The sequence below is a fragment of the Capricornis sumatraensis genome, chromosome 12 (assembly GCF_032405125.1).
Source record: "Capricornis sumatraensis isolate serow.1 chromosome 12, serow.2, whole genome shotgun sequence".
Taxonomy (NCBI): Eukaryota; Metazoa; Chordata; class Mammalia; order Artiodactyla; family Bovidae; genus Capricornis; species Capricornis sumatraensis.
In genome coordinates this window covers 93,049,379-93,076,076 of record NC_091080.1, presented here as the reverse complement: position 1 = coordinate 93,076,076, position 26,698 = coordinate 93,049,379, and the positions used below count along the sequence as shown (strand labels likewise).

The 26,698-nt window shown below is 49.0% G+C and overlaps 1 protein-coding gene across 2 annotated transcripts in view; it reads left to right on the top strand.

The window, feature by feature from the left end:
- Positions 1-26,698, top strand: part of COL4A1 (collagen type IV alpha 1 chain) — a 130,072-nt gene that overhangs the window by 53,885 nt on the left and 49,489 nt on the right. For both annotated transcript variants that reach the window (XM_068984270.1, XM_068984269.1), the window contains exons 3-8: positions 23,265-23,354; positions 23,451-23,495; positions 24,572-24,616; positions 24,722-24,784; positions 25,274-25,327; positions 25,471-25,497. In XM_068984270.1, coding sequence (XP_068840371.1) covers positions 23,265-23,354; positions 23,451-23,495; positions 24,572-24,616; positions 24,722-24,784; positions 25,274-25,327; positions 25,471-25,497 — 324 coding nt within the window. The remainder of the gene's footprint in view (positions 1-23,264; positions 23,355-23,450; positions 23,496-24,571; positions 24,617-24,721; positions 24,785-25,273; positions 25,328-25,470; positions 25,498-26,698) is intronic.

The following is a 26,698-nucleotide window of genomic DNA, read 5'->3' as shown; positions in this document are numbered from 1 at the left end:
AGTAACGGCGAGATGTTCGTGTCACAAAGACGCTTTTTGTGTGTGTGTCTAACTCGAATTGTGAGCATGCTGAATAACAAAGAAATCCTTCAAACTATGGAAAGTGGACCTTTCAACAAATAGGAAACGGAGCCCTTTATCAGCATCACTGTGCTTTTCTTGTAAGAGAGTGTCAGAGTTGGGGGAGGGGAGGGGGAGTTGGTGCTTCTCGCTTGTAGAGAGAACGTGTCTTTTCCACCCGCTTTCTCGGTTTCATTCTCCACCATCTACCGTACCCCCAGCTGCACTCACTCAGGCTCTGGTGCTTCTCAGACCCTGTTCCGGTCTTATTTTTCTAGCCTGATTCATTTTACTTTTGACCCCAAGTCTCCCCCTTACATATGAGGAAGAAGATTCATTATATTCATTATATATGAGGAAGTCGATTCATCCAGGCGCAGCTTTCCAGATATGCTCGGCCGACTTCTTCCTGACTTGACAGGGGCCTGGCCCTCGTCCGTTCAGAGCTGGTGAGAGCACCTTCAGAGAAGGCAGGCCACGTCTTGGGGTGTCTGACACCCTCCCAGACGAGGAAAGGGGCTGTAAGTGTTTCTTGTCAAATCCGAGCTTGTGGAAGCCCTTGCTTTGGCCAGTGCGTTCGCGGACGCCAGGTCTGTGCGTCTCCAGGCCCAGGAACACACGCTGTAGGCCTGCCTTCCCCGCGGGCATGTGAAGGTCAAGGTGGGAAGGTCACAGGGTCCCCGTGACCCTTCTGCTCTGCACATGCTCCTTTAACAGGCTCCCCCACCGTCCACTTTGGGTTTTCTGCCTCATTATTATCATTCAGTAAGGACTGTTTAAATGAAATACTGGGAAGCACTGGGTTAAGCCATCCTGAATTTGTGTTTTAAAAGGCTGTAATGACTGAATGGATTCAGACAGCCTCTTGAGGTTTAGGGGAACAGCCAACCGATTTAGGATTATATCCTTTAAACAGAAAGCATAGCTCTGCCTTTTCTCCCCCTGAGTATAAATATTTCAAGTCCCATGGTTCACATAGCATGAGCCGGGAAGAGGGCCTTCCTCCCACCGAAAGAGGAAATTTTAAACTTCCACTTATTGTCTCGGACGTGATGTTAAAATAATCAGTTTAACGATGGGAAACACCCAGAGCCTGCCTGAGCCGGACCTTCAGATCTGGTTCCATTTCTCTCATCCGAAGGCCAGATAACAAAGAGGTGTATTCTTGGCTGGCGCGTCAGCAAGAGAAATTGGCCTTCCTCACCTCCCACCGCGGTTCTCAGAGCCGGGCCTGTACGTGCGGACCGGAGGTAAACGCCAAATGAATAAGGCTTGAGCATCACAGAATTTGCCTCGAGCAGTTCAGCCCACAGACCAGGGCAGGTTTTCAGTTCTCATAGGGGTTGCTGTTCTCCACTGTCCACAAGTTAAATGACTTCTGGGGTGTTTTTGAAAATAGGATGAAAAACGTCACATAACTCGGGGGGTGGGGGTAAACGTTACCTAAAGGGGACCGAGCGTCAGCTCACTGTTTCTGAGGCATGCCCCCTTGAGGGACTCCTGAACATATTGGTTATTGAGAATCCACCAATGGAAACTGGGATATGTCCAGTGTACATCACCTAAATCTCTTTTGGCAAAGTCCTGAGTTCCATGGAGATGAGATTCCTTGACCGATGTCTGATATCCTCCCGATTTCATCAACAGATATTGGTGCCTTAGGTCACTGTTCTCTAATCTCACAGTCATCAGTGCAGTGCTGGGGAGCTTGTTCCGAGCTCAGCGCTTAGATTCATGAGCTTGTCACAGACTTCAGTCTTTGCTGACTTGTTTGTTTTCCTGGCGCCCAGATGTTTTCTCTAGGTAATTAATCTGGGTTAGTACACAGTGACTTCGTGTCTTTCCAGAGGCCTCTGCAGTGTGGGAATTTTATCTCCTTAAACTGATTAGGGTTTAGAATGCTTGCCTCCTCAGTACTGGCCAAAAGTTAAGCTCTTCTTTTGCTCCATAACCTGATTTTCTCAACTATTCGAGGTATTGGAAGAGGCAACGTAGTCCCAAGAGTGACTCCCTCGGTCTTGGAAATTAACCGTTTCTACTTTGCAATAAGAACAGAGTTTACACAAGAAGTCTTACACATGTTTTATCCAGAGGAGCCAGCATTTATGTAAAGCTATCATCCTGTTCTGCAGACTCCCAAACTGGAAGCCTCAAGTTAACTAGAGAGGTGAGAGATATACATGTGAAATAAGTAACAACTGAAGAGTAAGTGACCACACTGCGGGAGAGACAGCAGAGGAGACAAACCCTCTCATTGTCCCGAGAAGGGAGTGATCCCAGCGGCCTGGGACTGTGAACAAAGGGGCGGCTTCCTGGGTGAAGCAGGATACAGGAGTGTTGTGGCCTCACTGATGCTCCAGACTCACCGGGACGTGGGGCAGCGTCCTCTGTCACGCGTCTGCCTCAAGTCATGTGCTGAGTTTATCTGCACTGATCAGAGAAAGTAGCCCCCGTGGCCTGCTGATGAGCATGACCTTGGCAAAGGATGGATGGCTCCTAATAGAGGGACTTTGACAGAGACTTCCCCAGTCCACAGTCTTGGGGAGCGCAGAGAGTCTTAATTAAGCAGAAGTGTCATATTTCTGAGGAGTGATGAGAACAGGGTGCTCATCTCACAGCTTCTCAGGACACTTTAACCTGCTGGTACCCAGGTCCTTGCCAGCAACGTGGGGAGGGAGCCCAGTTCCGTTCAGTCGCTCAGTCATGTCTGACTCTTTGCAACCCCATGGACTGCAGCACGCCAGGCCTCCCTGTCCATCACCAACTCCCGGAGCTCACTCAAACTCATGTCCATGATGAGTTGGTGATGCCATCCAACCATCTCATCCTCTGTCGTCCCCTTCTCCTCCCGCCTTCAGTCTTTCCCAGCATCAGGGTCTTTTCCAATGAGTCAGTTCTTCTCATCAGGTGGCCAAAGTATTAGAGCTTCAGCTTCAACATCAGTCCTTCTGAATAGTCAGGACTGATTTCCTTTAGGATGGACTGGTTGGATCTCCTTGCTCTCCAGGGGACTCTCAAGAGTCTTCTCCAACACCACAGTTCAAAAGCATCAATTCTTCAGAGCTCAGCTTTCTTCACAGTCCAACTCTCCACATCCATACCTGACTGTGGAAAAACCATAGCCTAGACTAGACGGACCTTTGTGCAAACTCAGCCTGAACTGAAAGCCCCTGAGCTAGACTAATCTCTTCTAGGGAGTAGGATGCAGGTGGTGAGATCCAAGTGCTAATCAGAGCACGAATCAGTTTCCATTCTTCCAGGTAAGACGATCCTGACCCGCGAGGGCCCAACAAGAGGACCTCGTGGTTCAGAATATTCTGGAGTCGTGCCCACGATCCCGTTGGTCTAAGGCTGGATTCGTGGTCTGTGTATTGCTCGGCTGGCCACCTGCCGAGGAAGGCAGCCCTTCTGAAGCCTCTCTGCAAGTGGGTGGTGATGAAGCAGATTGCCGAGGACCACAAGGAAATGGACCTGGTGATCTGGGGCCATGGGCAGACCTCCCGAGTCCTGTTCATAGACAGATGACCACAGGGAGCCACCTTGTCTGCCTGAGTGCGAGCCCCACCCCAACCTGAGGCAGGTTAGATGCAGCCCAGCCCGAGAAACCGGGATCGCCTCACCTTCGGGGGGTGTCTGTTCCACAGAGCATTCAGAATGAAACCTAGAGGCGAGGGCAATGAAGTGAGCCTCTTAACCCCGAGTCAGGAGATGCCATTGTCCCTACGTGGTGAGGATGGGGCCTCCCCAGCCCTTTCCTGCAGGAAATCCTGGCATATTCTTTGCCCTCTAGGAAATTCGTCACTCTGATTTACAAGGAGTCATCTTTGTTACAAGCTGGGCATGACGCCTTGGTCTCCCAAGAGGCGAATCTGGCCCTAGTTCTCATGCGTTCTGGACACAGAGACGGGGGTCGTGGCCCCGATGGCCAGCCCCGCCTGCACCTTGGAAGGTGCGTCTTGTCTTTCCTCCCTGCAGGCTCCTTGCGGTAGACCAGGGATGAATCTAGTCGGCAGGCCTTTCTCGAAGGTTACTTTTGGAGACACAGAGCAAGTGTCCTTAGTGTCTTTTCCTCCAGGACACACTAAATAAGGAAAAGTATGTGTAAAGAATTCTAAGTCTAATCGTACCTAAGGGTTTCTCTGGTGGCGCAGTGGTGAAGAATCCGCCTGCCCGTGCAGGGGCCGTGGGTTTGATCCCTGGGTCGGGAAGATCCCCTGGAGGGGGACGTGGCAGCCCGCTCCAGGGTTCTTGTTCACCGCCGTGGGTCGCCATCGCCTTCTCCAAAAATGGGTTTAGTTCAGTTCAGTTCAGTCGCTCAGTCGTGTCCGACTCTTTGCAGCCCCATGAGTCGCAGCACGCCAGGCCTCCCTGTCCATCACCAAGTCCCGGAGTTCACTCAGACTCACATCCATCGAGTCTGTGATGCCATCCAGCCATCTCATCCTCTGTCGTCCCCTTCTCCTCCTGCCCCCAATCCCTCCCAGCATCAGAGTCTTTCCCAATGAGTCAACTCTTTGCATGAGGTGGCCAAAGTACTGGAGTTTCAGCTTTAGCATCATTCCCTCCAAAGAAATCCCAGGACTGATCTCCTTTAGGATGGACTGGTTGGATCTCCTTGCAGTCCATGGGACTCTCAAGAGTCTTCTCCAACACCGCAGTTCAAAAGCATCAATTCTTTGGTGCTCAGCTTTCTTCACAGTCCAACTCTCACATCCATACATGACCACAGGAAAAACCATAGCCTTGACTAGACGGACCTTAGTCGGCAAAGTAATGTCTCTGCTTTTCAACATGCTATCTAGGAGCCAATATTAGCATTTAATATAAAGGATCTTTCTTACCCCAAGATCGCAAGCATAATAGACTTTCTTAGTTGTCATTAAATCTTTGGTAAATTCCCTTTTTGAGACAAGGACTATTATCTCATTGCCTTTTTTTAAGAATTCATTAGTCTTCAATTTATACGAATCTTCATTTTCGTCCATCTTTTAATTTACACGTGGGAATTGAAGACACTGCTTTGTATGCTATGCTTTATATATCAGTTGGTTATTCTCTTTTCATTTCTTATTATTCTTAGTATCTCTGTAGCATAGATTTGAGACCTCAAAGATTATTGAGAAATAAGCTCATCTTTCAATTATTTTTTATTAGAACATAGAAAATTTCTTTCCCATAAATGAAATTTAAACACTGTTCCAAATATTAAAGGCACCATGTTTCTTCCCAAATATTTTATTTTTTACTTAAGTAAATGAAAAAGAATATTTTTGTGTAAACTCTTTGGAACTTTGGGTAAATTAACTGATCTGGGCTCAATGAATTATTAATAAAAACAATAACTTATTAATTAAGCACTAACTCTGTGGGAGGCACCATATCATGTTTGAATTAGTGAGGATTTCAAAATCTAGTATATTATAATTAAAAAGAAATTTCATTTTCTTGCTTCTAAGACATGAAGTATAAATGCCAAAAGAGTGCAACTTACTGTAACGTAGAAGGTAATGGCAACCCACTCCAGTGCTCTTGCCTGGAGAATCCCAGGGACAGCTGAGCCTGGTGGGCTGCCTCTCTGGGGTCGCACAGAGTCGGACACGACTGAAGCGACTTAGCCGCAGCAGCAGCAGCAGAAGGCTTATTTAATGAAATTAAGATTTGTTTAGTGTATTTGTAATTACTTGTATTGTTTGTGAGACTGGTTGGAAACCTCTGTTTTTATAAACGCTTTGAGCATTTTCCAAAGGGCAGAGGCGGCCAGTTCAGCCTTTCCCGAGACGTGGTCCTCAGTCCACCTGGAGGACGCTCTTGCTGTGGCCTCTGGAATGGAATACCGAGGGGTCCTCCGCTGTCACTGGGGGGGGACAGATAAGTCTGGGGACATGAGCTGCAGCCCAGGACATCTCAGAACCTTTGGTTACAGCTTTGGAACCTTCAGGGGTGGCTTACCCCTTGCAGTTTTCCAAACTCACTTGATTACAGACCCCTCTGTTTCTCAAGTCAAGGAGCAGCCGTTACGAAAGGATGCTTGGTAGGCTAAGAGCCTAGGTTCTCGTGTGTGTTCCACCAAGTCATTTGACCAAGTTCTCCCGAGAAAAAGGGAAATGACGTTTGACCTACAATTTCCCAGTCTTGCTGAAAGGATCAAGTGAAAGGTATGGTACCTAAAAAGCACTTGGGACATTTAAAATGTCATGTATGTACATCATTTTAGCAGTAGCTGAATCTTGAAGTTGGGGTAAACATGGCAATGAGTTTGATCGCTGGTGCAGTTGGAGGCTGGATTCTCAAACCTGAAGATGCAGGCAAGCTGAGAACTTGTCGGTTCACAGAGAAGGACCGTTCCATCAAGCCAGAAGCTCTCCCAGCACCTGAATCAGAGAGATGTCAGATGTCAGAATCACAGCACCATTGTTGGGAAGCCTGTTTGTAGTTTTTGGATGCTTTTGGTGGAGGAAAAATGAGACGTTCTCACTTGGGAGGTCTGTCTGGAACAACCATCCAATTTCTAGTCAGCACTGTGATTTTATCATCCATTTCCAGACTCATTAGGGGAACCAACTCTCCTGTTACTCACCCTCCTAACGTTTCAAGTACCTCTATAGGTTTTTCCTGTTAACTGCTTTTCCTGACACCCGTATAATTACAAGCAGTGTCCAAACTCTTCTCCTCCCCAAGTCAACTTACCTTGTTCGAGGTATTTTTAAAGGGGAACGTACGAGCAGAATCGTTTTATTTCTGCCACACAATGGATTTCAACACCCTAAGTGTCCACGTTAATCGCCTTGGGGTCAAGGCGTCCACCCCGGGCTCTGATGGCTCTCTTCTCTTCCTGTGTGCCGGGTGGATGGGTTAATGTACACTCTTTCCTTTTCCATGTTTTCCCTGGTGTCTTGCAATGCCAAGATTTTTTCCAGATGTCTCCTATTTCCTATTTCCACATGTTGGACATGAGTCACCATCTGGCAGAGTCATCGTGAGAATCAGTGTGGGTTTCCACATTCACCTACTTTTGTCTTTTTGATAGCTCTTTGTTAAACAGAAAAAAGGGAGGGTTTTAAAACACTATGCCTGAATCCAAGAGCGAAGTATCGACCATGCACCATGGGGAAGCCGTGGCGAGCAGATCCACGCTTGGTGGCTTTATTTTATCCTTCACGCACACACCTCCCTGCGCGCGGGTGTCGCTGGAATGTGCCTCTTGGGTACCACAGAGGGGACCGTGAGCCACACCTCCCCCAGCAGCCACCTCGTCTTTCCTGTTTATCTCCATCACATAAAGTCTGCCCCTTCACCCTCTGCTCTGAGCCCTGTCACACTGGAGATAGATTTTAATCATAAAAACTCTCCCTTTATGGATCCGTAACTGTACTTGGAATGCACCTCATCCGGTGCAGCTTCACAAAAGAGGGAGCTGATCTTCGTTCCATGTTGAGATGGAATAGGAGAAAATTAAAGGTCTTAAGTGGAATCTCGTGTGCTTTAAAGCCCAGAACCACTCGTGTGAGTGGACACTGTCGTCAGTGGTGCCGGGCCTTGACCCTGACCGTCCTCGTCTTGACTCTTAATAGAAAACGTTATTTTTTCGTAAAAAATAACGAAACGTGGGATGACCTTGCTGCCTGGGCACCCAGAAATGGCATCGCAGAGGCCCATCCTCCTGGGGTGGCTTGGCTCAGTGCGTGACTAAACAAAGGAGAACTTAGAGGAAACAAGGGGGCCAGATGGCCCTGGGGACTGGGTGCCACAGGGCCTTATTTTCCCTTCAACGAGCCCCATAGAAACGTGAAAGTCTCCCGTGCACACTGTGTCCACAGGTGGAGTGGCCTGCCTCCACAGCCACGTGGCTTTGGAAAAGCATCATGCTTATCTGGCCCCGAGTCCAACTGACTCTGGGTCTCTCCACTCGGAAATCAGCTCTCGGTTCTCACCTCCTCCCTGAAATGCCACCCGCACATCCTCCTGGGTTGAAGCCCCTCTCGGGTTGCCTTCATCCGAACACGGTTGGGCTGGCCCTTGGGCTTTGTAGACCAACCTCCGAAGAGCTGGAAGACACTTTAAGTGACGAATGAGAGATGGGATTCTCTCCCACATGTCTTTGTTAGAGCTTGAGGATTTGTCCACAGTTTTTTTTCCTCATGAGGGGGTATTTCATTGTGGCAGCTGACATCCTGCGTTGGTTCACTGATCACAGGTGAGAAAGCCCTGGCTCTCGGTTGGTTGGTGTGAGCTCTGAGGCCTGCAGTATCTGGATAAACACTTGACTGGGAAATGATTTACCCAAGGTAGTAAAGGAGCTCAGTCCATCCATGATGAATGCAGTGAGCTTCATGGGCAATGTTGGAGGTCGCTGCCCGGGACTCTTCCTGGATGTGACGGGTACTCCAGGGGACCAGGTCGGGAGGGTGACGTTAGAGCCGGCAGGGTGGGGCCCCAGACCACTTGAAGAGGCAGCCACACTCTCTGCAGCGGTCAGTGGAGGGGCACCCAGAGCAGTGTGGACTCAGAGGGGTTCCCGGGGAGCCAAGCCTTTTGTGGGGAGGGGGTGTGTGTCCCGAGCAGCTTCTCCGATGCCAGACCTGCCTTGCACGGGCTGGCCCTCTAAGGATCTGGCTCATGGCGGCCGTGTTCATCTGGGTCCTTGTGATTGGGGTGTGCTTCTTAACTTGAAAAGGAGTCTTGGCATTTTGATCTAAATCTCCAACCGGGAGAAGGTGGACTCAGAGCTCTTAAACTTTCAGATCCGCGTGTCTGCTGTCTCTGATTTCAGGGCTGTCCTGTAGAGGCCAGGGGTTCGTAGAGCTTTGCCATGCTGCCCTTTCTAAAGTGTAATTTACAGAAGGAGCCACGGTATGCAGTCAGGGCACCACGGGGCCTTGCTCGATGTCCGCACGCCGCTGGTATGCAGTCAAGGTCAGAGGCTCCCTTGATCTGCGCAGAAGGTCAGGCCGTAAGGGGCTGGCACTTTTCAGGCAGACATGTCCTCAGCCTTGAATGCTTTCTCAGTGATGTATGCGGAGAGGGCAGGAATGTGATTCAGGGCGTTTGGCTCCCGCGCCTTCCTCATGCCAATGTGACAGGTAGCAGTTCTTGAGTCCCTTGGGTCTTCCCCTCCCTTTCTTTCTGTTTTGAAAAGTCTCAGGACACCCGCATGGTGTCAGCCCTGAGCGTGTAGCCGCAGGGAGCGGCGTCTGTCCCCTTGTTGTGCCTCGTCCCACTTTCCAGACCCCTTCCCTGTGGGTGACCCCAACAGCTTCTGCTTCTGCTCTGCTTCTGGGGCAGAGGGAGGGAGCCGGGAGGCCGGGCGCGCTCCGTGAGGCCCTTCACGAGCCCCTGGGGTGGGCCCAGCTCCCTGTCCCTGTGGCATTTGTTCCTCTGAGATTCTGCACCCAGGTCGTCCGCTGCGGTCCATTGCCGTGGAACATCACGTAGCTGTGAGGTGGTTGCTTCTCAGCCATCTCGCCCTGTAGCTGCTGGTCCTCCCCGTGGAGAAGCGTTGAGTTTGGAAGCCTGTTTGTCCTCTTGGGATGTCTGGGGGGCTCCCGCTGGCTTGGAATTCTCGTGGGAGCTCAGGAATTTTTTACAAAGCTCGCGATTTCATATCTGGAATAGGAGAGAGAAGGGAAGGCCACCGCAGGGTGCTTGACTGACCAGCCTCCGGTGGCCAAAGAGAAATTGCCCCTGTGGTTCTGCTGGATGACAGACCCCCAGGGCGCGGAATGCGAGGGAGCAGCGCCAGAGGTTGGGGCTGACCTTCAAGCGCCCGCTGCCCCCCTCCTTCCATCCTGTCTGTCTGTCTTTCTCTAATACACTTATCCACTGGGCCATCTGTCTTCAAGTTGATTTGCTAAATTTAAATGCAGGATACATGGGAAAATGTCACACAGTTTTAAAGCTCTATAATCTGTTCTCTTTTTTTTTTATGAGAACATTAATATCTCCTAATTTACAGACTATAATGTGATTTGCCTGTTTCAGCAACTTAGCTCCTAGCCAAAGAGTGTAATGTTTTAATCTGCCGGCATTAAGTAATTTAGAATTAACGAAACAGGAAACTCTTGTATCAGTTGAACCTTAAACGCCTCTGAAAAATAGATACGGTAAAATAGCATTGAATAAGATACTGCTTGTGTAAATTTTTTAATGATTTGGCCCTGCCCCTGGGTAAAAACATGTGCCCACGTTATCTTCCGAACACACGCTGCTGATTTTGTGAGCAACATTGACGTGAAGGCTCTTTGTAAGTATTTAAGAAGGAGCTATTTGTTGTGTTAACTTATGCCCCCTTATTTGGGATTGACTGTGCAATCATATGCTTTTTTCTGGGGCTTCCCTGGTGGCTCAGTGGTGGTACAGAACCCGCCTGCCAGTGCAAGAGACACGAGTTCGATCCCTGGGTGGGGAAGATCCCCTGGAGAAGGAAATGGCAACCCACTCCATTAGTCTTGCCTGGGAAATCCCACGGACAGAGGAGCCTGGTGGGCTACAGTCCATGGGGTCCCAAAACAGCTGGACACGACTCAGCAACTAAACGACAGCAACGATGCTTTTCCTAACTGTTCAGCTTTAAAATCATTCTTGACCGAAAAACCACCTTCAACATTTTTGGTCCATTTCTTTCCTGAAGGCACTGTATGTTTTAAAACATACTGTGGCCTTTACTGAAAACAGGTTAAAATTGGGTTATTAATTAGGATCGATCTTACCACGGCTCTTTCTCATGGAGGAGGCTACGCTAATGGTAGGCTTTGTGAAACCTCAAGGTTGCCCGTGTTGTGTTGTATTAAGTGCGGAATTGATTTGTCATGTCTTAACCTCCTTGGCCCTGTTCTGATCTTGATTAATGAAGTCTTGACATGATTGCAGCATGTTGGGGCAAGTGTTATTAGCCATGTGGTAACAGTCAGGGAACTTGGTTGGAGGGAAAGGAAATCATTAGAGGCATCTGAATACGTTGTTCTCAGGTCCTCACAGAATAAACAGAAGAGGAGGGTCCCGGGGCCTCTGTCATCTCAGTGGGATGAGCTGGTGACGTGCTGGCCTCAGAAAGACTCAGGCTGACACCGGACAGTAAAACACGATGCCCTGGCCTTGAAAGGAATTACTATCAAACATGCTCATTAAGGAAACACTGAGAAACCCTGTGCATGAGATAAAGGAGGAGTTTCTTACACCTCTCATGTTTTGCTGAATACTCAAGAAATGCTGTTGCCTATGTTAAATTTAGCCACGAAAACAAAAATGAGATAATTCTTGGGTCGTGACCTATAGCATCAAAAAAAGAGACTACGCTGCATTTTCATTCTCTAAAATGCTTTGTGGTCTTATAGGAGACGCCGTGGACCTGATAGTCACAGAAACTTAAAGACAGAAGCAAAAGGGAGGTGTTTAAAGGGACCACAGTCAGCAGCCTTAGGTTTGTAAACATTTGTTCAGTGTTTGAGGCAACGCAGGGTGACTCTGAAAACTCCATCAAACCAAATCTGACCCTTACAAGATCCCATGGGGAAGAGGGGCAGAGACAGGGTCCTATCTTAAGAGGGTGAAATGGATTTTCAGGGAGTCCACGTGATCGATGCTCCAGCCAGGACTGAAATCTTTTGCTTCCGAAGTCAGAGTTCTTGCCTCGTCACGCGGCATCGTCAGTCCACCATGAGACTGCAAAGTAGGGTTCCCCAAAGCTCTGATCACTCACCCGGAGCAGAGGTGCCTATTTTTGTAGTCAAGTTTGAAATGGAATTCCTAGACCTGCACGCTCTTGCAGGTTTGTGTTTCCTTACTCACTCATGAAAATATTTAGTGAGCACCTACTGTGTACTCTCTGTGCCGGGTGTGGGGGCCCAGGGAATGCCCCTGGTAGGGTACCTCTAAAACCCAGTTTTAATAGATAATTGAATTTAACATTTTTTTTGAGAAAACTTTTTCTTAATTGCCAATTGGCAGTTTCTCTAAAGGTTAAACCCAAAGAATACCTTGCATGCCTTTTGTTAGTAATAATAATTGTTATTGTCAGAATAGAACTTTTGCATTTTTCATATTTACTGTTAGCACAGACTTAAAAAAAAACCCTCCCTGACCTAGACTGTGGCATTTCCTGACTTTTATGTGCCCTAATTTTGTTCAGGATGCACGCACTTCCAGGACCTTGTCACACACCCACGTTCATTTTCAAGTTAAAGTTAATAACATCCTTAGCTATGGTAACAAGAAAACCCTCCAAGGACTATTTAGACATTGTGTACTAATTGGTGCTTCTAAAATCTGCTGATGACATGCAGTGCATCTCTAAGCCTCAGGGTCCTTGGTTCGGAGGTAGTAAAAGTAAGGCAAAGTGTCTTTTTGAGAAAAGTGATGCAATTTTTCCTTGTCTAAACTCCAAAACCTCCTAACCTCCCACTGTTACTTTGTTTGCAACAATTGTGTTCCTTCAGTCTCACTCCCCCCCCCCCCCGCCGCCCCCAATCTGTAAGTTAGGACATAGGATTTTGATAAAGGCGAGTGGGCAGAAGAACATGGGACTTTCAAACACAGAAAAGGCACTTGTGCCGGTAAAGGTGCAGTTTTGCAGGCAGGTTCTCAGCCCCTCTGAGGCCCCGCCGAGTGGCTCTGTGCTACTCTGGGCTCTTGAGGCAAGGCCTGCCCCTGCCAGGCCAGTCCCCAGCTGCAGCCAGGTCTTGCCTTCTCCTGCCTGCCGTGCGCAACACACACCACCTTCCAGGGCCGCCCGCTTCGTGAACTTCCCAGCTGCTGTCGGGCTCCTTTCATGTCTGTGCCACTGTTCTGCTTTAAAGGACACGTTTTAAGTCTGTACTGATTGTAAAGTAATAGGTTTAGCCAGAAACATTCCTGATTGTGACCTTGTGGGGAAGCTCTTAAAATCTGGTTGGATTTTTTTTTCCCCTTTCTAAATGACAAAAATCAAGAGAACGGGTTAAATGACCTCAAGTATGTATTTCCTATAAACTCATAGTAGAAGGACCAGAGAAGAGTCTTCAAATAAATTTTACCAGCAGTTGGATATTTAGAAACTGTTTCTTAGAGACCCCTTACTACCATATTTGTACCTGTTTTGCAGAATTTAATTGTTTAAAAATGTACTATTTCCAATCATTTAGAAAACGGAATTTACTCCCCAACCCCGTGTTATTGTTAGATTCCCCTTGTATTATTGTTAGATTCTGGGTTTAAAATATGGGTGCAGAAGCAGTCTGAAAAACATCCACAATTCACGTTATTTCTAGGGTCACAGCATTATGTTACTTAATAGCCTCAGTGTTCAGGTTACTAGTTTTATATTTAATTTTAATCACATTTTTCAATTGAAGTATAGTTGCTTTCCAGTGTTGTGTTAGTTTCTGCTGTACAGCAGAGTGAATCATCTATACATATCCACTCTTTTTTTTGTACATTTTTTAATTCAAATTAAAATTCATTCCCATAGTGATCTGTGTTGCAGGCTTATTAAAAATGATTTCTCTTAGCTGTACCTGCACTGATATCTTCAGTGGCACTAAATATTTAACATTAGTATATTAAGATAATGGATATTTAAGAAAAAAAGGCTGAATGCTTTCAGAGTCTACTGGGGGAAATTTTGATGGGGGAAGTGTGGTCACACAGCGCCCTCTAGTGGCAGAAAGCCAGAGCCCTTGGGGGCTTTCTTGTTAGGCCCTAAGTCGCGTTCACCTCTTTGTGATCGCGATCCCGTGAACTGCAGCACGGCAGGCCTCCCTGTCCTTCACTGTTTCCCGGAGCTTGCTCACATTCATGTGTATTGAGTCAGTGATGCCATCCACCATCTCGTCCTCTGCTGCCCTCTTCTCCTGCCTTCAATCTTTCCCAGCATCAGGGTCTTTTCCAATGAGTCACTTCTTCGCATAAGGTGGCCAAAGTACTGGAGCTTTAGCTTCAGCATCAGTCCTTCCAATGAGTATTCAGGGTTGATTTCCTTTAGGATTGACTGGTTGGATCTCCTTGCAGTCCAGGGGACTCTCAGGGGTCTTCTCCACCTAATCACAGTTTGAAAGCATCAAGTTTTCGGCGCTCAGCCTTCTTTATGGTTCACCTCTCACATCCATACATGACCACTAGAAAGACCATAGTTTTGACTCTACGGACCTTTGTTGGCAAAGTGATGTCTTTGCTTTTTGATACCTGTCTAGGTTTGTCATAGTTTTCCTTCCAGGGAGCAAGCATCTTTTAATTTCATGGCTGCAGTCACCATCTGCAGTGATTTTGGAGCCCAAGAAGATAAAATCTGTCACCGTTTCCACTTTTCCCCATCTATTTGCCATGAAGTAATGGGACTGGTTGCCACAATCTTAGCTTTTTGAATGTTGGGTTTAAAGCCAGCTTTTTCACTCTCCTCTTTCACTTTCATCAAGAGGCTCTTTAGTTCCTCTTCACTTTCTGCTGTTAGGGTGGTGTCATCTGCATACCTGAGGTTGTTGATATTTCTCCTGGCAATCTTGATTCCAGCTTGTGCGTCATCCAGCCCAGCGTTTTGCATGATGTACTCGTGTCTCCTTAATTTAATGTGATAGATTAGGTGTAAAAGTTGTCTTCAAATTGCTCTGTGTTTAGGAGTCCTTTGGCCACCTGATGGGAAGAGCTGACTCGTTGGAAAAGACCCTGATGCTGGGAGAGACTGAGGGCAGGAGGAGAAAGGGGCAACAGAGGATGAGATGGTTGGATGGCGTCACTGACTCAATGGACATGAGTTTGAGCAAGCTCTGGGAGATAGTGAAGAACAGGGATGCCTGGCGTGCTGCATTCCATGGGATCGCAAAGAGTCAGACACAACTTAGCTACTGAACAACAACAATCTCAATGAAAGGATGTTTAGCTGAGACTTCGTGGATGTGCTGGGATGCTAAGGGATGGTGGAGGATTGGGAATGAGCACTGTTTGGGCCTGGGAGGTGGTTGAGAGGCTGGACTTAGGCTGAAGCCCAGAAGATGATGGATGTGAGTGGAGGGTTACTGGACCAGGGTCCACAGGAAAACCCATCAAGACATTGAACCTTCCCATTTAAATTTGAACGTATTAATAGAGCATGAGAAAGCCCAGTGGAAACAGAACTCTGCTGTCTGATGGGAAAGTGGACGAAGCTGTCGATTAAAGATGAGCTGGAAATGTATACACATATTGATGGAATACACCCACCAGACTTTAGAAGAAGATTATCAAAATATTTTTCTTTTCTTTCTAATTTGGGAAGCTGACTACTTGGGGAAATGACTTTAAATATTTATACTTAAAATATTTTAAGCAGATTCCCACTTTGGAGTAAGAATTAACAAAAGTGTTTTAGGCTGATTTTTTCAGAAAGAGCCAAATAATGAAGAAAATATTTGCTGTTAAAGACCCTTGCCACTTCTGGCAGCTTTAATCTTTGTCCGCCATCGCTGATACTCGGCTCTAATGACGGAGACAGGTCTGGAATTTATTTATGAGTCCTAAGAACCTTTGGAAAATTTGAAGTTTTTTTGCCACCAACAATTTGTCAGCCCTCAAGTTTGCCTGTCGTTTTAGTGAGTTTTTAACTGGATCAGTGAAGCTGGAAAGTTTGCTTTTAGCTGGCTTTTGGGGAAGAGTTTTAAATTGTTTATAGTAACAAGGCACTCAGGGCTCCTTCAAGTTATTCTTGGGTTGAAGAATGGTTCTTTGGAAAGTGTTTTGTGAAGAACTCTTTATAATTCATTTTTTTTTCCTCACCCCGTGACGTGCAGAGCAGATTTTGGTAGATCAGAAAGTATCTACAGCTTTATTTCTTGGCAAATGTTGCCTGACCAATAACATTTGTTGTGTGTTTCCTCTGTGATTGGTGCCCTGCTTGTTTCATATTACGTATGATTTGAGCTTAGCGCTAGCGACCGACTTTCACAGTGCTGTTCAAATTCCCAGAATTGTGCCAGAATTCATCATGGGCTTGAAAGATCAGGGATAATCCAGCGGAAACCTACCCTTGAACACAGCCTCTTGGGGAGACTTCTGTGCTAGCGCCATGTCAGGGGCAGCGTGAAGCTGCTGACCCACCCGCCAGGTGTGGGTGGCCCTTGTCCATTGGATGGACTCAGCTCCAGGGGCCGGGAGTGTTTGCTTAAGAGCCCTGGGCGGAGACCCCAGCGTCGGAGCTGCGGCCCACATGTCAACAGAGGGAGGAAGGCTTTCCGACGACTTGCTGTGCCCTCAGGCAGCTCCGTCTCCCAAACCTCGGCACTCTGTCTGTTCCACTTTTCATCAGTTCAGTTCAGTTCAGTCGCTCAGGTGTGTCCGACTCTTTGCGACCCCATGGACTGCAGCACACCAGGCCTCCCTATCCATCACCAACTCCCAGAGTTCACTCAAACTCATGTCCATCGAGTCGGTGATACCATCCAGCCATCTCATCCTCTGTCGTCCCCTTCTCCTCCTGCCCTCAATCTTTCCCAGCATCGGGGTCTTTTCCAGTGAGTCAGCTCTTCACATCAGGTGGCCAAAGTATTGGAGTTTCAGCTTCAGCATCAGTCCTTCCAGTGAACACCCAGGACTGATCTCCTTCAGAATGGACTGGTTGGATCCCCTTGTAGTCCAAGGGACTCTCAAGAGTCTTCTCCAACACCACAGTTCAGAAGCATCAGTTCTTCGGCGCTCAGCTTTGTTTACAGTCCAACTCTCACATCCATACATGACCCCTGGAAAACCCACTTTTCATACAAACCCGATTATCTGTAGCTTCCAAAGTCTCTGAGAGCACGTCACTACTAGCCTGATGGTGGCCAAGGAGAGGAGTGTCGAGGTTCATGTGATGAGGGGCCATGTATAGGGCCTGTTTACCCAAACCAGCCCCGAGGGTGAGAAGGGACTGAGTGGTCTCGGGAGGCTGTTAGGAAAGAGGCTGGATCTCACGGAATGCGAAGGCCGTGGGCACAGGAGCCCTTTCTCCTGTCTAACACCTCTCTGGCTCTTCTCACCCTCTGCATGTGGAAAGACGGGGAATGCACTCAGGTCCCCGCCCCGTGTGTGACTGCTCAAGCTCCCGGCATATCCCCTCCGAGCTGGCAGAGACAACTGCGCCAAGAGCCTCCTACCGACTGTCTCGAGCGAAAGGGTGCCGGACCTGGAGAGCGAAAATGACACTTTGGGGAAGAAGGTGAACAAGAGGAAGCCATGCTCTGGGTGCAAGAGGATTTTACGCTTTCCTAATTTAATATTAGGAGAAGGAGATGGCAACCCACTCCAGTATTCTTGCCTGGAAAATCTCACGGACAGAGGAGCCTGGTGGGCTGCAGTCCATGGGGTCGCAAAGAGTCGGACACGACTGAAGCGACTTAGCATGCATGCAGTTTAATGGTAAAATGTTAAATGCATGAGATAGCAGTAATGAAAGAGGAGACGTGTGAAACAGTCTTCAGTATTATATTTAAAGAAATGTAGCCCGTTTTTATGGGCTTCCCTTGTGGCTCAGCTGGTAAAGAATCCACCTGCAACGCGGGAGACCTGGGTTCCATCCGTGGGTTGGGAAGATGCCCTGAAGAAGGGAAAGGCTCCCCACTCCAGTGTTCTGGCCTGGAGAATCCCATGGGCTGTATATCCATGGGGTCACAAAGAGTCGGACAGTCTATTTTTCAGTCTTTGTGACTGAAGTAGGCTTGATTTACAGTGTGTTACTGTCTGCTGCACAGCAAGGTGGTTCATTTATATATGTATTGTGGAGTCGCTATATACACGTGCTTTTAAATATTCTTTTCCATTGGGGTTTATCTTAAGATTTGAGTACAGTTCCCTGGCTGGACAGTAGCAACTTGTTATTTATCCATCCTGTATAGTCGTTTGCGTCTCCTAACGCCAGACTCCTAATCCTTCCCTCCCCTAAACGTGGTCTGTATTAAGTTGACATATTCATTCTTTCAAGGCTGCAGGTGTATGTCTGGTGGTGCAGAGGAGAGTCGGTGTTCTCGTCTTCCTCTGAGGAAAACCAGGCCCTTCCAGGCTTCTGCTCGTGCGTGTCCCCCTTCTCTCCCCGCTGCGACAGTGGCAGGGTTTCTGCCGTGATGTCCAGCTTCCTGGTGTAGATGAAGCCCAGTGGGGCCTCGTCCCGCAGTTTTTCCATGACCCCGTGACACCCATCCTCGCCTTCCCACCACTTTCCCAGCCGCTTCGGCATTCAGGAAATGATCCTGCAGATGTCTGATGGTTGCTGGGCTCCAGGAATCGGGCTTGTGGAATTTTTGGCTCAGCCCCGAAGTCCCCCATTGACTGTGACCCGTGGTCCGAAATCGCTTCGCCAGCACTGAGTGCTTGGTGAGCGCTGGCTCCAAAATGCACATACTTTCGTTCCCTCAATTATTCGCAGCCTTGCTTGGACACTGAAGTCTCAAGGCCCCAGAGAGCTGACTCAGTGTCCCATCCCGCCCACGGCTCTCTCCTCCTGTTTCCTCTTTGGCCAGTGGTGGTTCCAGGCTCTACAGTGCCCGTGGGGCTTTAAATTGGGAAAGGGAGGCCAGGGACTCTGTCCTGCCCGGCAACCATGTTACTTTGTTTTAAAGCTTTTAGGCTACGAAGATAAAGCCCTCTCTCTTTGTACGTTCATGTTAGGGTTAGGGTTAGGGTTACGGTTCTGGTTAGTTCACCATCCATTCACCGACTTTCCAAGTCTGTGCCAAACGCTGAATGAATAAGTACCCCTGCCTGTAAAGTGCTTATCTTGGAGAGACGAACGCCCGCTGCGGGACCTCTGCAGGCAGCACCCTTCGTGGCTGTGTTCTGCGTCCCGATGGGTGATCAAACACGTGTAGATGGTTCTGCCTGTCACGGTCGGCCCCCCGTGGGGAGGGGGCCCAGGGCTCGGGCAGGACTTTTCCTTGGCCGTCGTCAGTTCGTGGTGACCATCCATGAGCCCATCATTTTAAAACTGAGAAGAGGATTCAGAGCTCGGCTCAAAGCCACGTTGGCTGTCGAGACATGCATAATGGGGCCTCTGACTGTCAGATGCTTGAAGACACCTTAGTCTGATATATTTCGTGTTAATTTCAGCCTTTTTTTTTGCTGTTATTGATGATGATGTTTTCTGTATTATCCTTAGAACTGTCTCACTTTTTCAGCCTCGCCATCCTGGGGGCTTTATTGGTATTTGGAGGTTTGACTGAGATTTGAAGGGGGTGATGTATTCTGACACTGGATTTCAGTCATGAACTTTGACTGTAGGTGTTTCAGGAGGAAGGGAAATAATTGGATATTACTTTTAAAAAACTCTTCTATTCCCACACTTTATGGATTTTTAAAGAATCTCCTTCTGTCATTATCTCCTGTAGATAGTGTATGATAAAGAATTTGTAAGCTGTTCCATGCGTGGAGCTCTGTTTCATGCCTCGTTTAGAGTGGCTGATTTTGATACCAAGATCATTCTCCGTGGTTCTATTCTTTCTTCTTTATAGCATGCCAGTTTCTCTTCTCAAATTCTGACTTTCCTCATTTGAAGATACAATGATAGTCACTTCCATGATTGGTATATAAACTTTTTAAAAAATTAGTGTGGTAGACTGCACTGATGTTCAGGAGTAAAGCTGTTAAAGGCCGTTGTCTCAAAACGTTTTGCGTAGGATCGTGCGCACGCCTCTGTCTCATCCTCCAGGCTAAGTTCTCGCTGCCGTGGTAGCCGTGACTGTGGGGCTCCTGTGGACTCCCAGGTCCTCTCGGACCCTGCCTCCAGCACATCCTGGGAAAGAGATGACTGAGGGGTCCTGCCTCTCGCTGATTGCCACTGTGTACCTTCAGCCGTAAGCCCCAGCGCACGAGGGCTCACCGCTGCTGAGTCTGGCTTCAAAAGGACTGGCAGGAAGAACCTTTGCCTCACCTGCCCAGCTCTCTGCTTTCCCTGTGACCCTCGTGGAGATTTGCTGAAAGCTTGGAGGAAGAATTGGGCTGGCCTGCAGCGTGTGCTGTGTACTGGTTAATTGTATAGCTGTTCAAATCCTTATCCTGCCTGTTTGCTCTGCTCTGGTGCCCAGGATAACCTGCAGGATATTAGATTATTCATGTCTGAACAAAAGATTAGGAAACTTTAGAAAAAAAATGTATGTGCGAGATGGCAAGAGCCACATCCATGGAGGAGTCACTTCCTCTTTAGCTACTTAATTCCAAATCTCCTGGGATCTGGGGCTTGCTCAAGTGTTCCGGTGACATTTGGGAAAGAATGTGTTCTGCGGCAAAGGCCAGGACTTGGGAATTCAGATTTCTGAATTCTGTTCCCAGGAGCACACAGGGGTTAGCCGGTGACATGTGACACGTCAGTAAAACATCGGGTCCTAATTTCCTTATCTGTGAAATGGACATAAAAGGGGCTAACTTGCTGTGGGCGAGCTATTTAATATTTGCTGGGAACCAGCTTGCTCTAGTGACCTAGAAAAAACACGGGCTGAGGTAGAGGCTGACCTCATTTCTATTTTTGGCTTTGGTGCTGACTCAGTGAGAAACTTGTAGGAATCAGCTAATCCGGCTCTGGGCCTCCGTGCCTTCCACGATGAAAACGAGAATTATACAATCTTATCTGTGCTGGGCCTCCCGCTGATGCCGCCAGTGTTAACCAAGCACTAAAAATATGCCACCCCGCACGTTAGGAAGCTTTTCCGCCGACGTGCCTTTGACATCTTCTTCCCGTCATGTGCCAGGCTATTTGAGGATACTCCATTCAACGTTCGTTTACTTTTTAGCCAGCTGTTTGGAGTTCAGTTGTATCTGGGGCCCCATCTTCCCATATCTGAGTCTAGGGAGGAGGTTGATCTGATGTCAGTATACCGTCCATCTCCAGCTCCAGGAATTCGGGCATTGGCGCCGGCTATCGTTTTAGGTGAAGAGTGAATGCCTTTAAGGAGCTTTACCCCTGAACACGGCCTGAGAATGTTTTTCTTTCCCAGGGAAGACGGGCTGGCGCTCTGTGTCCCGGCCTCTGAGGGCCCCAGGGACGTTTGCGTCTGCTCTTCCTGGTTGGTCCCCGGATGCAGCTGGTCTAGGCGGCTGCACCAAATGGCAGAGCTTGGCTTTCTTTCCTCCACTTAGTCCTGTCTGATGGGATCCTCTGGAGCTAGAAATCACTTGCTTCTTCCCCATTGATTCGCGTGCTGTTTCCAGCCTCCTGCCAACGACACCCACAGCCCGTGGAGGCACAGTGGATGGAAACTTCTGTTCAGAACCACATTCCTACAGTGCAGAGAAGTGTAGGGACTTCCCTGGTGGCCTCGTGGTTAAGAATCTGCCCGCCAGCGCTAGGGGACGCAGGTTCGATGCCTGGTCCAGAGCAGCTGGCATGCCGTGGGGCAGCTAAGCACGCTGGCACTGCTGACGCCCGGGCACTCTAGAGCCCGCGCTCTGCAATGGGAGAAGCCGCCACAGTGAGAGGCCAGGCTCCACACCTGGGGAGCAGCCCCTGCTCACCGCAACTGAAGAAAGCCCATGTGCGCAGCAGCGAAGACTCAGTGCAGCCGAAAATAGTCATAGATACACGTTATAAACGGCACAGGCACATAATTCACCTGCGAGTTCTGAGCGGTTTGGAAAGGAGGATGACTTTGGGAGTTTTTGTTCCGTGTTCTTCCATTCATGCAACGTTGAAAATCTTCCAGTCCTCTTGGTACTGTGCTCTTTGGGGAGGGTAAATATTTGTTGACCCCCAGGGGGCTTCCCAGGCGGCGCTAGTAGTAAAGAACCCTTCTGCTGATGCAGGAGGCATGAGAGATGCGGGTTCCATCCCTGGGTTGGAAAGACCCCCCTGGAGGAGGGCATGGCAGCCCACTCCAGTGTTCTTGCCTGGAGAATCCCATGGACAGAGGAGCCTGGCGGGCTACAGTGCATGGGGTCACAAAGGGTCGGACTCGACTGAAGCGACTTCGCACGTGCACAAATGTTTGCTCTGTTTAGCTTGTCAGTTTATTTTTTCCCTTTGAACTAACATAACTATGGGGGAAGTAAGGAATCCTGGCTATAATCTCTGACACGCCTTCTGTTTTTAAGAATTGGCTAAAGATGCTTACTCAATTCGATCGCGAGGTTGCATTGAAGTCCATATGCGTGCTCAATCGCTAAGTATGTCTGACTCTGTGAACCCATGCACTGTAGCCCGCCCAGCTCCTCTGTTCATGGGATTCTCCAGGCAAGAATACGAGAGTCGGCTGCCTTTCCCTTCTCCAGGGGATCTTCCTGACCCAGAGATCGAACTCATGTCTCCTGCATTGGGAAATAGATTCTTTACCACTGTGCCACCTGGGTACAAAAAAGTCCATATACTGTGAAGAAAATTGGTTTTCTTGAATTCTTGTCCCCATGTTGGGCTATTTCCCATGGACAGGCTAAGTGTGGCTGTCTTCTGCAAATATCCTTAATTAGGCCACTGCGTTGTTGATGCTGTACAGGAAACCACATTTCCAGGATCAAACGGTAGTACCTCATTTCTCCACATTCTTGTCCTGCTTGTATTTCTTCTCGTTGGTTTTGTCCAGCCTGAATCACCTCCTTCCGTCTCTTCACGTATTAATTTTGTTTTCTTCTTTCAAGGGCTACCTCAAGGCCCAACATCCCAGTCTTTCTGAATCGCAGCCGCATGTGTGGACCCCAAATAAAATTTGTTATTTTAAAAAATAGGTTGAATTTCTTTTTGCTCCACGTGGGCAGAGACCGTAATTCAACCTTGATTCTCTCTTTGCACAAAGCCAGTTTGAAGAGAGGCTCGGGGAGGCCCGTCATCAGACTGCTGATGGCAGAGAGGGGTCTCGGCGTCTGATGCTGAGACGCCGACTGTGAGCTTTGCCTCCACACCCCTTGAAGGGAAGCCTCGATGGAGTTTGCTCTCAGAAGCTCAGTGCTGTGTCTGCCAACACAACATCACTCATCAAAGGAGGTTATAAACAAGAAAAACCCCAACTATCCTAAACAATTTAGTGGGAAAAACCCCCAACTTTCCGTTGTTTTATTTGCCCAACAAATTATTTAGCATTTAGAGTATAGTGTATAGACAGCGCTGGGCCAGGGATCATCTGTGGACGTTGCTGCCCTCAAAGGAGCTTAAAGACAGCAGAGACATGTCTGACTTGGGTCACAGCGGGCAGCATCTTTTCTGAGACGCTGTGGCAGGCGGGATGTGGGGTGATGCTGACCGAGGCCCATTTCTGCTCTTTCCTCCACTCCCTCTGACCCGGCCTCCGTCTCACTGGCTTTCTCCTCCTCCACAGGGAGAAAGAGGCCTCCCGGGGTTACAGGGGGTCATCGGGTTTCCCGGAATGCAAGGACCCGAGGGGCCGCAGGGACCACCGGGACAGAAGGTGAGCTTGGCCCTCACGGGTGCGGGGGCTGGGGGGTGGGCCTGAGATGCTCTGTGTCATCGTTGCGAGCCATCATGTCTTGTCTGTCCCTTCCAGGGTGACACCGGCGAGCCCGGACTGCCAGGCACTAAAGGGACAAGAGTGAGTACGGGGGCCGTGGGGTCGGTAACGCCTGTGGGCGGCTCCGATACAGCGATGCTTCCTGGGGGAGGGCTCCGGACCCCCACCCGCCGCCTCCAGACCGTCCGGGGGCGTCTCTCCCGCCCCCTCCTTCTCGGGGCCCCCCCGCCCGCCTCTGGCCTCGGTCCTCGGCACGGACAGCGGTTGCCCTGGGCGCTGGGTCCCTGGGTGCCGGGCCTGCGTCCCCCTCCTCCAGGCCTCCCCCTCGACGGGCTCACTTCCTGTCCTTTCGACACCTGGCTTTTCCCGTGGCTCCTTCCTCAGGGGTTCCCGTGGGCGGATTTCACTGGGGGGGGGGGATGACGCGTCTCCAGGTCTTCATCAAAGATGCCTTCGGCCAGTGTGGGAAGTGGTGACGTGTTCGGATCCACGCTCCACCTCCACCTCCCTCCTTCACACTCTGCTGTCTGCTCTGCCCGCTCCTGGGATGTGCAAGCGGGGAGCTCTTTGAAAAATAGAAGACTGTAAAATGTAAACGTTTTAATTGTGTTATTGTTACTTCGTGGAAGTGGAATGGGAAGTGTGCCCAGCCTTGCTGGATCCTCCTTGGGGCAGAAGATAGCAGATTACATTGTAACTGTCTGCAGTGAAGATCTGGATTTCAGCCAGGAAGAGCTCTGACTTTTTCCCTCAAGGAACTCGTTTATGCCTACCCTCTTCTTCCCAACTGTCTGAGATTTTACTATAAATTCTCTCTCTGTCTGCCTATTTATCCATCCACCCATCTCTCTGTCTGTGCATCCACCTATCATCTCCTAGAAATTACAAAGGATGAAACGAAGGCAGAGTTATCTTGTGGGTGTGCAGCCTTGATTTTAGAAGTAACCAATCACCAGGGTTTGATGATGAAGAGTTGCTACTGAAACTCCAGGCCATCTCCCGCCCACCCCTGGGCTGGGTCCTCGGTTGCCTCTGTCTGCTCGGGGTCGATGTTCCAAATGCCAGCAGTGAGAGTCTGACATCCTTATCCAGGAGGGTGCAGTGGGAGAAAATGGGGTTCTCCCGCACCTAAAACCTTTTCATTTCCATCCCTGCAGGGACCCTCAGGAGTGCCTGGTTACCCTGGAAACCCAGGACTTCCTGTACGTATATAGAAGGCTTCTAATTCCTTTATGAGACGTTTGACGTGTGTTACAGTAGCACTGATGATTTTCTAACTTGTTTACTTTTCATTTTGCTAATTGCAGGGTATTCCTGGCCAGGACGGTCCTCCGGGTCCCCCAGGTATTCCAGGATGTAACGGGACAAAGGTAAAGTTAGAGCTGGGTGCTGCCCGCTGGGTGCACGTTCATCTAACTTTGCGCGTGGAACAGTTGGGCAGAGTTGTCCTGGGAACACAGGTTTAGTTGCCACAGTTGGGAAGTGACTTGTGTTACATCTCTCTTTGGTAAGGAACTAGTTTTCCCATGTTTAGTGTTCAGGAAAGACATCATTAAGCCTTTCTTTTTGTAGCCTTTCATTCTAAAGTTGCTTTCACCATGAAATCTCTCACCTCTAGTCCATCACCAAAGCAAATAAGAAAATGCCAGTGTTAATTCTTGTCCCTGTTAAGTGTATTCTCAGATACATTTCTTCCAACACAAGGCAGCGCTGAGCAATATAGCTCATAGCAATATTTAGACGACGGCTTTCACCAGCAGATGCAGCGTCGCTGGAGGGCAGGGCAGGGAAACGGATGGGGCCTCTGGGGTGAGGTCCTGTCACCCTGGCACCCCTGAGAGTGACTTTCTCTGTCCCAGGGTGAGAGAGGGCCCGTGGGACCTCCCGGTTTGCCTGGATTCGCTGGAAATCCTGTGAGTATCGGGTCGTTTGGGAAGGGTGTGACCCTTCCTCTCTTCTCATTCACTTGCCTTTCCCTTTCCGGCCCTCCGCCCGTATCTTAATGTTAATGTTCTTTTGAGGAAAACAAAACTAATACCAACGTTTTCTTTTTTAGGGACCACCAGGGTTACCGGGAATGAAGGTACGTTGTTTTATTTTGCTGGATTCATTCCAGGCATCTGTGAAAAACAGATGCCACGAAAAATGAACGTACTTTAAATTACTTTGGTTGACCGGTTGCCTGTTAACCTATCTGCCTAAACTCTGCTCCATTAAAAGAGTACTGAAGTCCTGCACACAGACTTAAATTTGAGAGCCTAAAGCTTCACCACCAGGTCCGTTTCTTCATAGGAAATAGGCGGTGACGGGAAGCATAGTGTGAGGGGGAAATGTAACGGGCGTGGGTCCCTGAAGCTCCTGTCCTGAGCCCCGGGCAGTGCTGTGAGCAGGTCTCCACAGAGAAACAGAGTCAGTGGGGTGTGCGAGGGGACGCTTGTGCAATGTGTGGGCGCCATATGTATACAGCACACACAGGAGGATGGTGGAGGGAGGGAGAGAGAATTAAAGTACAAATACAATGTTGTGAAATGTTTTGTATGTTGCATAATACGTGATACAATATACATTTTTCTATAATATTTACTTATTTATTCTAATATTTGTATGACATATTAATTTCATTCTGTATGTTTTGATAGATAATTACAATGTGTGGAGATAAAGTGGATTCCTTATTTTGGGGAGGGTGTGACTGTGAGGGTTGCAAGCCCGCCGTCCGAGGGCAGGGATGCAGGCTGGAGACCCAGGGAAGGGCGTGGGTCCAGTTTTGGAGGCAGTGTCCCTGCTTCCTGGGAGTCAGTCTTTCTTCCTCTTTAGGCCTCAACCCCTGGGGTGGGTGGCCCCCAGCCCCTCCTCCTGCAGGGTGGAATGTCATCTGCTTTATACCTTAGTCCTTCACACCTGCAGATATAAATGCCCACCTCGTCTGAAAAGGGCCTCCCCGTTGGCCTCAGCCTGGTGCGTGCCCGTTTGTCTGGGCACTGGGGCCGGGCCACGCCGGCGCCTGAAACACATCCCCTGCTTCTCTGAACGTGGCCGTGCTGGGTCTTGTCCTGAAAGATGACCCTTCTTTTGCGAGAACAGCCGGTGCACACAGCCTTTTGACCAGAGCTGGGCCCCTGTCTAGACACCCCCTGCCTGGGGCCCATTACAGGGAGCGCCGCACATCCTTCCATTCAGCGGTCCACGCGCTCTGTCCTCGTGCTGGTCATTAAGATGAGTGACCAGGGGAGACGGCCGGTAGGCTTATCCCAAGCGTAGGTGGAGGCTGAACCCCAAACCTG